Consider the following 11839-nt stretch of genomic DNA (forward strand, 5'->3'; position numbering starts at 1 on the left):
CAGCAGTGGCAGTGAGTGGCCAGTAGCGATTATAGCAGCAGGAATAATTGTGGCACAGGAGGCAAGCGTTGGCAGCGGCAGAGCTAATAGGAGCAGTGAAGCAGTTGCAGAGGTGGTGGCGGCAGCTTGATGCCCCCCCCTTCATGTGAACACACCCAGGGCCGGCTGCAGGCCCCTGCACGCCAAGCGCGTGCTTGGGGCGGCATGCCGCGGGGGGCTCTCTGCTGGTCGCCTGCGGATGCTCCACCGGAGCCGCGGGACCAGAGGACCCTCCGCAGGCACGTCTGCAGGAGGTCCACCGGAGCCGTGGGACTAGCGACCGCCAGAGCGCCCCCCCGTGGCGTGCCGCCGTGCTTGGGGTGGCGAAATTGCTAGAGTCGCCCCTGAACACACCTCTGGAGTCTGGGTTTTTGTTCACCACGGACGACCAACTGTGAGTGGGGTGCCCTGGAGGGAAGGGGAGTGGTGAGTTAAAGGAACATTTGTTTGTCAGACTTTCACCCTGCGAGCTGGGAAACTGAGGCAAAGGACACTGCCCAAAATACTGTGCGGGGAGGTAGTTTGCTTATGATTAGGCACATGGTTGTGGTGTTTTGCCAAATTAATGCTGGTTTCCCTTTCCCTTTTCATAAGAGCTTTCTTTTGTTATACACAGACTCAGTGCTTGTGGATGGGGAAGTGTTGCCTCTGAGAGGTGCTGAGGGGTGATTAGTTTCCCAGGTTACTGGGTGGGTGTTGTGTATTTGGTTGTCATGGTTTTTGTTGCTATGGCAACTGAGTTAGATTATTATGGGTTAGCTCAACCGGTTTCAACCGGCTGAGTGAGCTCTCTGTATATCTGTAAATAAAATGGAGGTTTTGGTTAGCTGCCTGCTCTCTGGTCTCAAGTGATTGCTTCCTACACCGGCTGCCCCAAGGATTTAACACTGGCGACGAGGATGGGATCCTGGTGCTGCTCCAGTAACAGAAGGAAGTAGAAGTCAAGGTAAAGAACAAACAAACAAAAAAAGCTGCTTGTTTGCACTGACTGTGAAAGTGAAACTAAAAATCATGGCTACTCTGACCAGGCCCCTGGAGCCTTTTGATGAGAATACAGAGCAGTGGCATGTGTATACTGAGCGTTTTGAGCTTTTTGGTATTGCAAATGACATTACAGAAGTGAAGAAGGTGCCAATATTCTTAACTGTTGTAGGGGCTAAAACCTACTCTCTGCTACACAGCTTACTACACCCTGTTAAGCCTGAGACTAAATCTTACAGTGACATTGTGGAAATCCTGGGGTCTAATTTCTCCCCCAAACCACTGGTAATTGCTGAAAGATATAGGTTCCACAAAAGAGACCAAAAGGAAGATGAAACAGTTGTACAATTTGTAGCCATTTTAAAAAAGCTAGCAGAACACTGTGAATTTAAAGAGATGTTAAATGATGCCCTGCGTGACAGGTTAGTGTGTGGCCTCTGCAGTGAAGCTATACGGAAGCGCCTACTGACAGAGGCTCAGCTTACATTACAGAAGGCTGTTGATTTTGCTGTCTCCATGGAACTGGCTACAAGGGAGGCACAATACATCGGTGCATCCCCTAGGGTGCAAAAAGTGTCACAAGAACTGACCCACAAAACGGTGCAGAGTCAAGAATGTTACCGCTGTGGTAAGCTGGGTCACCAGGCATCAGAATGCTGGTGTAAGGACCTGGTGTGTCGCCACTGTGGCAAAAAGGGACACATTGAGTATGCCTGTAAACAAAAGAAAAAGAGGCCTGTGGTCTGGCCGACAAAAAGAGGAACCTTGCATACCCTAGAGCAGACCCAGGATGATCAAGGTGACACCTCCTCACAAGAGGAAGTGCCACTGCATGTTTTGTCTTTGGCAGCGGGCTCACATGAATACTGGGTAACCCCCTTATTGGAGGGCAAACCTATACGCATGGAACTAGACACCGGTGCAGCTGTCTCGCTGGTTCCTGAGACTGTGTATAAGGAAAAGCTACAGCATCTTCCGCTTAAGGCAACAAAAACTGTTCTGAAGACGTATACAGGTGAAGCTGTGCCCATGTTGGGCACTACTGATGTTAAGGTGGAGCTCAATGGACAGGCAGCTAAATTGCCACTGTTTGTGGTGAGAGGTGACTACCCAGCCTTAATGGGTAGGTCTTGGCTTGGGAAGATTCAACTGAACTGGGCAGAAGTGCACCGGATGACTAAAGAAGAAACCAGTCTAACCCCTATTCTAAGGAAACATGCTGCTGTTTTTGGAGATGATTTGGGAAGTATGAAGGGAATTACTGTGACATTGAACATTAAACCTGACAGTCCACCAAAATATCTGAAAGCCCGAACTGTGCCATATGCCATCAGGCCGAAAGTTGAAGCAGACCTGGAGCGCCTGGTCACCAATGGAGTCCTAATACCAGTTACCCATAGCTCATGGGCCACTCCTATCATTCCAATAGTGAAGAAAGATGGCTCTCTCCGGATTTGCGGTGATTTTAAAGTCACTGTCAACCCAGTGTTGTGTGCAGAGCAATACCCGCTTCCCCGCATCGATGACCTCTTCGCAGGCCTGGCTGGGGGACAAAAGTTCAGTAAGATTGATCTGAGTCAAGCATATTTACAGATGCACGTCGATGAAAAGTCCCAAGAGCTGTTGACTATTGTGACTCATAAGGGGCTTTATCGATACTGTCGCCTACCCTTGAATAACATCTGCTCCGCCCTGTTCCAGAGGGCTATGGATCAGATCTTGTGTGGCTTGTCAGGAGTTCAGTGCTATCTGGATGATATCCTGGTCACTGGAAGGAATGAAGAGGATCACTTAAAGAATTTAGAGGCTACCCTACAAAGACTGGAAGAGTATGGCCTATGAGTTCGCAAAGACAAGTGTGAATTCTTCAAGCCCTCTGTTGAATATTTGGGACACATCATTGATTCTGCAGGTCTTCATAAGGCCCCTGCAAAAGTTAAAGCTATTGTGGAGGCTCCCCCACCTCGAAATGTAAGCCAGCTGCGCTCGTTTCTAGGACTCCTGAACTATTATGGAAAGTTCATCTCACAGTTAGCCACACTGCTAAAACCACTTCATGAGCTCCTTGGGCAGAACAAGGCCTGGAAGTGGATTGAAGCCTGTGATGTTGCGTTTAACAAAGCTAAGGATGCATTGCTAAATTCTGAAGTTCTAACGCACTTTGATCCATCCTTACCACTGCAATTGGCCTGCGATGCCTCCCCTTATGGAGTGGGAGCAGTCGTGTCACATATTATGCCTTCAGGAGAAGAGAGACCTATTGCTTTTGCTTCACGCACTCTAAGCAAAGCAGAAACTAACTACGCCCAAATCGAACGTGAGGCATTAGGAATTGTTTTTGGAATTCGGAAGTTTCATCAGTACCTGTTTGGGCGAAAATTTACTCTTCTCACAGACCATCGACCTCTGACATCAATTTTTGGACCCTACACAGGCATTCCCCCATTAGCTGCTAGTCGTATGCAACGTTGGGCATTGTTACTTTCAGCACACACATATGAAATCAAATATCGGAAATCCACTCTGCACGGCAATGCAGATGGCCTCTCAAGGTTGCCTTTGCCGGTCAAACACCAAGATAGTGCCCAAAAGGAAATCTTCTACTTTGAACAGGTAGAGAATACACCCATCACTGCTACTCAGATAAAAGAAGGCAACTCGCGTTGACCCAGTATTGTCCCACGTTATGGACCTGGTGATGCATGGAAAATCTCGACAAACCTCTCCGGTCTCATTCGACCTTGTTCCCTACATGTCCAAGTGGACGGAGTTATCGGTCCAATCTGGTTGTTTGTTGTGGGGGAGACGTGTCATTATTCCACCACCACTGAGATCACAGATGTTAGAACAGTTACATTCCGGTCACTGTGGAATAGTGCGCATGAAGGAAATTGCACGAAGCTATTTTTGGTGGCCTGGACTGGACAGCGCTATTGAAGAGAAGGCAAAAGCTTGTATGTCATGTCAGGGTGTGAGGAATGCACCCCAGTGGGCACCCCTACACCCATGGGACTGGCCTGAACACCCGTGGCAACGCATTCACGTTGACTTTGCTGGCCCCCTTGAAGGAAGCATGTTCTTGGTGGCAATAGATGCCCATTCTAAATGGCCAGAAGTCTCTATGATGCAGTCCACTTCTGCAGAGAGTACTATCCAAAAACTACGAGGACTCTTTAGTCGTTTTGGTCTGCCAGAACAACTTGTGAGCGACAACGGACCGCAGTTCATTTCTCAGGAGTTTCAAAATTTTATGAAGGCAAATGGGATACACCACATCACGTCAGCACCATATCATCCGTCCACCAACGGATTAGCTGAAAGATTTGTGCAGACAATGAAAAACGCTTTGAAATCAGCAAGGGGACAACACTCCATTCAAAAGCGTCTGGATACCTTTTTACTTTCCTATAGAAACACACCTCATGCTACGACCAACGCATCTCCGGCCTTTCTAATGATGGGACGACAGCTGCGCACTTGCTTTGATCTGCTGAAACCTTCTGAACCCCGACAAATTGTGCAACATCAGCAGCAATATCAAGTCATCAGACGGGCACCCAGAGCAAAAGACCGAACCTTTAGCCCGGGACAGCCAGTTTTGGCTCGGAATTATACTTCCAGAGCTAAATGGGTTCCGGCCACAGTCATCACTCAAACAGGACCTGTTTCCTACACAGTCCGGACTGCAGAGAATCTTACCTGGCGGCGACATGTAGATCAGCTGTTGCCAGGTCATGCCAGTCCTCAGGACCCATCTGCAGTTGAGGGTCTGACTTCACCTCTTCTGGTGAGGACCGAATCACGAGTCACCTGTTTCTGACTGTTCTCCTCCATTACTGCCGGCGGCTGAGATACCCCTTTGCCCAGCACGAGCTGATACCACCTCCTCACCTGTTCGTGCTGCGGACCCTGAGCCCCTAGTGCTTTCGGGTGCAATAACACCAGAAGTTCGCCGTAATCCACCTAGAGACAGAAGGCCTCCTCATCGGCTGGATCTTTAGCTAGGGCGAACCCACGGTTATGGGGCAAAATAATCCCCAGGGTTTAGCCGGGAATGGAGGCAGTCTACCCTCATTCTCTAGTCTAGTGTGTGTTTTATTTAGGGGATGTTCTTATTAGGGGGGGAGGAATATGTTGTGTATTTGGTTGTCATGGTTTTTGTTGCTATGGCAACTGAGTTAGATTATTATGGGTTAGCTCAACCGGTTTCAACCGGCTGAGTGAGCTCTCTGTATATCTGTAAATAAAATGGAGGTTTTGGTTAGCTGCCTGCTCTCTGGCCTCAAGTGATTGCTTCCTACACCGGCTGCCCCAAGGATTTAACAGTGGGGGCCAGCGGTGGCTCCAGGCGCTAGCTCTCCAAGCGTGTGCCTGGGGCGGCAAACTGTGGGTGGTACCCTGCTGGTCGCTGTGAGGGTGGCAGTCAGGCTGCCTTTGGCGGCTTGACTGCGGGAGGTCCGCTGGTCCCACAGATTTGGTGGCAATTTGGCGGTGGCTACGCCGAATCCGCAGGACAGGGAATCTCCCGCAGGCAAGCCACACAAGGCAGCCTGCCTGCAGTGCTTGGGGCAGCAAAAAAGCTAGAGCCGCCCCTTGCGGGGGCTCGAGCCAGTTCTGTTCTGTATTGTTCAGACAGACCCCTAGATATTGAACCTGGCCCCTGTTGCTGCTGACTCCACCTGGCAGAGGGGTTGTGTGTGCAACTGCCCAGCTATGCTGGCTACATGCTCTAGATGTGCTCCTGTCTGGAGCACATCTAGAGCATGTATTCCACTACTTGCATCCGACGAAATGGGTATTCACCCACGAAAGCTCATGCTGCAAAACGTCTGTTAGTCTATAAGGTGCCACAGGATTCTTTGCTGCTTTTACAGATCCAGACTAACACGGCTACCCCTCTGATACAGGAGGTACTGGCTCTCTAGGCCTGTGCGGAGAAGAGGCTATTTGGGCACAGCTACAGACCAGTTGTAGAAATGGGGACATCTACAAATAGATTGCACGGTGGATGCAGGCAGTGGGGTATGACAGAGATCAGCAGCAGTGCCGGGTGAAAGCCAAGGACCTGTGCCACGCATACCAGGAAAGCCAACAATCAATCTGGTATCTAGCTGCAGACCTGCTGGTTTTACAACAGTTTGCACACCATACTTGGTGGGGACCCCACCAGCACCCTACAATGCACCTGGAAGAGAGGGATGTTTTGGAGGTGAAGCTGGGGTTGGGGGAGCACCAGAGGCACAGCAGCAAGGTTTCCTCCTTCCTTCCAAAGTGCTTTGCTGTTTTGCAGTGGGGAGTATTGTGGACCCTCCCATGCACTGACTGGTCCCCTCCATCATGGGTTTTGGCAGTGGGGTGTGGGTGTGCTGTTTTGCAGTGGGAGGTGAGGGGAGCTGACCGTGATAAGAGCTGTACACGTTTATAGGATTTTTAAAAAAGGTGAAAAAATTATGGGGTGGGCAGGGCGGCTCCAGGCACCAGCTGAGCAAGCTGGTGCTTGGGGCGGCAGATTCTAGGGGGCGGCATGCCGCTCAATCCTAGGGCGGCACGGACGCTTTTTTTTGTTTTGTTTGCTGCTCTGGCCGCCCTGTAGGGCGTGGAGGAGGGGAGCGCCCTGCAGCAAACTCGGCAGGGCAGCCCGCGTCCTTCCCTCCCCACCGACCGGAGCAGCGCGGAGCCCTCCAGGCAGACGTCGCGGCAATCGGGGCTGCGGGGTGAGCTCCCCGCTGAAGTGCTGGCCGCCCCCCTTCTCTCCCCCCCCCCACTAGACCAGGTGCCACTCTGTAGCACAGGGAGTCCCCCTGCACCCTGGTCTGGCTGCCCTGTAGGGTTTTTTGTTTTGTTTTTTCCCCTGCTTTGCCGGCCGCGCCGTTGTTCCCCCCGTCCTCCCCTTTGCCGCTCCAGCCGTGTTGTTTGTTTGTTTGTTTTTAATCCCCCCTGCTTTACCGCTCCAGCTGTGCGGCAGGTTTCCCCCCCCCCTGCTTTGCCGTTCCAGCCGTGCTGTTTTTTTGTTCCCCCCACCCTGCTTTGCCGCTCTGGCTGTGCTGTTTTTATTTTGTCCCCCTTGCTTTACCGCTCCGGCTGTGCTGCAGGTTTTTTTTTTCCACCTGCTTTGCCGCTCCAGCCGTGCCATTTTTTTGTTTTTGGTCCCCCCAACCCCTTACCGCTCTGGCCGCACCGTGTTTTTTTTTGTTTGTTTTTCTCCCCCGCCTTGCAGTTTCAGCCGCGCCGTTTTTTTGTGTCCCCCCGCTCTGGCTGCACTGTGTTTGTTTGTTTGTTTGTTTCCCTGCTTTGCCGCTCTGGCGCCCCCTCCCCTTTTTTTTTTTTTTTTTTGCTTGGGGCGGCAAAAAAGCCAGAGCCGGCCCTGGGGGTGCGGATGGCATTATGGGACGCAGAAAGTTGCATGCTTGGAACTTGACCCTTTGCTTCCAGTCCCTCCTGCGTCGCTCTTGTGCGCCCCAGAACAAATTGTGAAAATTCTCCAAAAGGCATTGGACTGGAGTATGGTGCATGGTGCACTGGGATACCTACTCATGGTGCACCGCACTTTGCTTTGACACAAGTACTCCTGGTGAGTATGTGACGTGCTGATGCAAGGAGCCAAGTATGGATGAACATGAGCGATACACTAAATATAGCAGCTATTTTCTGACTGACTTGTGTTGACCACAGCTGGTAGTATAGACACGGCCAAAGTCCATCATAGGTGTATGTGGAACTTTCCAGCACTGCATGGACTATAAGAGGTGTGAGGGAGCATGGGCCCAGATTTACTTTAGAATGGGTAGGCCTGTGCCATCTGGAGGGGAGGTAGGACCTGGTACACCAACTCGTGAGGTATTTTTGTTACAGAAAATATATCACATACATGATATACATTGGTTAGAATAAATAGCCTCTTTCTAGTACATTCCTGGCATTTCACTGATTCTCTGACCTCTTATACTCTGTGTAGCATATGATATTTTTGTAACAAAATTCATACAATAAAGTGTCTCTCATTTTCTTGTAGCTAGGAAGACAAATTCCCTGCACAAAGGCCACATCCTTCTCCTTCTTGGGAAAACATGGTGGACAAGGTTTTCCAGAAGGTGTTCATTTTCCTTGTCCTAATTTTCATTTTTGGAAGTCTTCTTTCTGGGGCATTCTACAAGTGGCAAACAAAAATGATGAGTAAGTAAAGAATATATAGATAGAAGGATTTTGTGTTTCTTGGAACAGAGACCATCTTTTTGAAGCATATAAAATATGTAGCACAACGAGGGTGCATGTACAAATAATACAAATAAAATATCTGATGGGCCTGGCCTGTCAGATTCTTTGTTATCCTGACACATGTAGGGAAGAGAAACCCACAAAAAGCCACATTTCCCACTGAAGGTAAGTGTTTGAAGATGCATGGCAGGATTCTCCGTAAGAATATTGCTCCTGCCATTCATTTCCCAGGTTCTCCTTCTAACAAGCCTTTTAATAATCATGGTAGCTTGTGTTGCACACCTGTAATAGTGTAGGCAAGTGACAGTGAACTAGAGATTCGTGTTAATCTTGAGCTGCTATTTTCATTCCTCAAGTGATTAGTTTGAGTTCATTCATTTCCTAAAAGAGAATTCAGCGAAATGACTTTACACTGATGGTGTATCTTCCTTTCTTGCACACATCTTCTTTTCCAGTTCCTAAGGAAGATTGGCTGATGAGTCAAGTCTATCGCAGAGACATACTGAACTCCACCTGCCTGATGAACAACCTCTCTCATTCACAAAGCAAACTGAAACATAATGTTGCAAGACAGATCTTTGTGGAACATAATCACAAGTTCATCTACTGTGAGGTGCCCAAGGTGGGCTGCTCCAACTGGAAGAAAATCATCCTTCTCCTCACAATGAACCTGAGCAGAAAGGCTAATGAAGTCCAACAGGACTTCATCCACCGTACCCCACTGATAAAGAAGCTGAGTTCTTACCCTTCTGACTACCAGGAGGAATTGCTGACCAGTTACACCAAAGTGATGTTCACCAGAGATCCCCTGGAACGGTTGGTTTCAGCTTACAGAGACAAGCTTCTGCACTCTGAGCCATACTATAGTATCACTGTGGCAAATGAGATCAAGGCCATGTTCAGGAAAAACAAAAATTCAACTGAAAAGGTGACTTTCCAGGAGTTTGTTAACTTTATTCTGACAAAAAAACAAGAACATCTGGATATTCACTGGCAACCAATGTTTCTACTCTGTGATCCTTGCAACATTCACTATGACATCCTGGGGAAGTTTGAGACCTTGGAACAAGATTCTGAACATGTTCTCAGGAACATTGGAGCCCCAGAGGATCTGCACTACCCTAACTTTAAGACACATAGCTCAGAGAAACGTACTAATGATGATATCACCCTGGAATATCTCAGAAAGCTGAGCTCAGAGCAAATTGAAAAGATCAAGAAGCTGTACCAGAAGGATTTTGCCTTGTTTAACTATCCTTATGATTTGAAAATGAACCTTTATGAGAGTGATACAGTATGAGCCGGAAGACAGTTTTTATTCATAGAAAATCGCATGAAGTTGTCTACAAAGATGATTACAGGTGGTTGATTGTAGCAGTCAAGCACTTTTGGTGTTTTGTAGCTCATAAAGCTATTAGTTGTAGGCACTCGTGTGATGCTGTATGGAATATGGGACATCATTAATTATATTATCAGTACCAATATTACAAAATTGTAATGATTCTTATGCCAGAAATGCTATGTAAAGTATCAGTGGAAAAGGTATGATTTGCTAAATATGATAAGTTCGTTCTTATATATTTATCATCTTTGTATCATGAGTTATAAATGTGTTGTTCATTGATATATCAAACTTGTGCTGTGTATCTGGGTTACACCCTGTCATAGGTTTGTTCCCCACTTTGAACTTTAGCGTCCAAAAGATGGGGACCTGCATGGATCCTTCTAAGCTTAAATCCTAGCTTAGATCTGGTAACACTGCCACCAGCCAAAAATATAGTGTTTTGGCACATTCCCTGTCCCCCCAAACCTTTCCCGGGGGGAACCTAGATCCAAACTCCTGGGATCTTAACACAAAGGGAAATAAACCATTCCCCCTCCCAGACTTTCCCTCCCTTGGTCATCAGGGAAAACTTCTTTGATTCAAACTCCTTGAATCTAAAACAAAGAGGGATTCACCTTCCCCCCACCTATCCCTGGTGAGTCAGACTAATCCCCTGGGGTCTCAAACAAGGGAAAAATCAAACAGGTTCTTAAAAAGAAAAGCTTTTAATTAAAGAAAGAAAAAGTAAAAACTATCTCTGTAAAATCAGGATGGAAATGCTTACAGGGTATACAGCTTATAAAAACTAGAGAGACTATAGCATAAGTACAAGTACAGCAAAGAGGTAAAATATTGTTCCAGCAAACACATATTTGCAAATACAGAAATCAATCAAAAGACTAATCCGCCTTTCTAATACTCACTATGCTGAATAGAAGAGAATATTTCGGGAAGCTTGGAGAGCCTGGATATACGTCTGGCCCCTCTTAGATCCAAAGAGAGAACACCCCCCAAAACAAAGAACCCAAACAAAGGCTTCCCTCCACCGAGGTTTTAAAGTATCTTGTCCCCTGATTGGTCCTCTGGTCAGGTGTTAGCCAGGTTCACTGAGCTTGTTAACCCTTTACAGGTAAGAGAGACCTTAACCCTTAACTAGCTGTTTATGGCACACCCCCAGACAGATTAGCATCAGCACTATCCAGCCTCCTTGATAGCTCATCAAGGGCAATCAGCTGTACAATGAACTCTTTGAGAGAAGCCAGGGCTACATCTATGAGTCAGCAGGACATGTCGGGATATGCCTATGGACAGGGGACTCCAAGTACTTTTCCATGTCCATGTGCTGTGAACTTGTGTTTGGGACAAAAGATGTATAAGCCACATGGAAAAGAATATAAAAAGGCAGCTGAAATTTCATCTTCAGTCATGCTTCTCACCTCTGGAGTAACTTCTGAAGCACTGGAATGGGTTACCTAGGGAGGTGATGGAATCGCTATCCTTAGAGGTTTTTAAGACCCAGCTTGACAAAGCCCTGGCTGGGATGATTTAGTTGGTGTTGGTCCTGCTTTGAGCAGGGGATTGGACTAGATGACCTCCTGAGGTCTCTTCCAATCCTAATAGTCTATGATTCTATACAAACTAAAGCTTTGAATAAAGGACTGATAGACCCAGCCATGGTTTGGATGTGTTCCAGAGGGACTTTACAAGTCAGCAAACCAACCAGTGCTGCTAAGAACCTGATATATGGATTCTGAGGTCATATGTATGTATCTGATTGCTTTGACCATCTAACAACTCTCTTCCTGTTCTTTTCTTTTCTAATACTAGAAACTAGATACTAAATGATTGTCTGGAAGCATGGTGTTTTGGGTAATATCCAAACTAGTATTGATCTGGTAATGTGGCTGGCCCTTGGGGGATCAGAAGAACATTTTGTAAGGTGAATAGAGTTTTAAGTAACTTTTCACTTTTCTGGACCTATTTGCTGATTGGGAGCCAGAGACTGGAATGCAATAAAGGGGGCTATGTTAGTTCTTTTTTCTAGCTTCTTGATAACCACTGGGAGGGATTGGGAGCACAGTTTGTGACTGGTTCATTAATCTAACTATAGTCAGTGTTAACCACCAGTTTTGGGAAAATCTGCTCTTCTTTTTGAAGCCTGCCCTGACCTTGGCATTTTCATTGTGAGCTATCCTAGGCACCTTGAGTCACAACTTGTCTACTGAATCAATGTAACAAATGTTCCACCTGTATGAGATTTTTCCTTCTGCTGATCTGATT

At 47.4% G+C, this 11839-nt stretch overlaps 1 protein-coding gene across 3 annotated transcripts; it reads left to right on the top strand.

Annotated features, from left to right (window-relative positions):
- Positions 1–941: 941 nt before the first annotated feature.
- Positions 942–9742, top strand: LOC120405023 (carbohydrate sulfotransferase 9-like). Of its 3 annotated transcripts, none has more exons than XM_039538207.1 (3): positions 942–985; positions 8033–8193; positions 8691–9742. In XM_039538207.1, the coding sequence occupies exons 2-3, from the start codon at positions 8088–8090 to the stop codon at positions 9533–9535; spliced, it is 951 nt and encodes a 316-aa protein (XP_039394141.1). In that variant the 5' UTR covers positions 942–985; positions 8033–8087; the 3' UTR covers positions 9536–9742. The 3 variants fall into 3 exon arrangements, with proteins under 3 accessions (XP_039394141.1, XP_039394142.1, XP_039394143.1); XM_039538208.1 differs by lacking the exon at positions 942–985 and adding an exon at positions 7471–7591; XM_039538209.1 differs by lacking the exons at positions 942–985; positions 8033–8193 and adding an exon at positions 7484–7591.
- Positions 9743–11839: the final 2097 nt, after the last annotated feature.

Source organism: Mauremys reevesii, linkage group 4 (genome assembly GCF_016161935.1).
Source record: "Mauremys reevesii isolate NIE-2019 linkage group 4, ASM1616193v1, whole genome shotgun sequence".
NCBI lineage: Eukaryota > Metazoa > Chordata > Testudines > Geoemydidae > Mauremys > Mauremys reevesii.

Bases quoted from the DNA above. Each gene is read 5' to 3' on its own strand.
- LOC120405023 (XM_039538207.1), top strand. From the start codon at position 8,088: ATGGTGGACAAGGTTTTCCAGAAGGTGTTCATTTTCCTTGTCCTAATT. The intron at 8,194-8,690 runs GTAAGTAAAGAA...CTTCTTTTCCAG, and splicing joins GTGGCAAACAAAAATGATGA to TTCCTAAGGAAGATTGGCTG.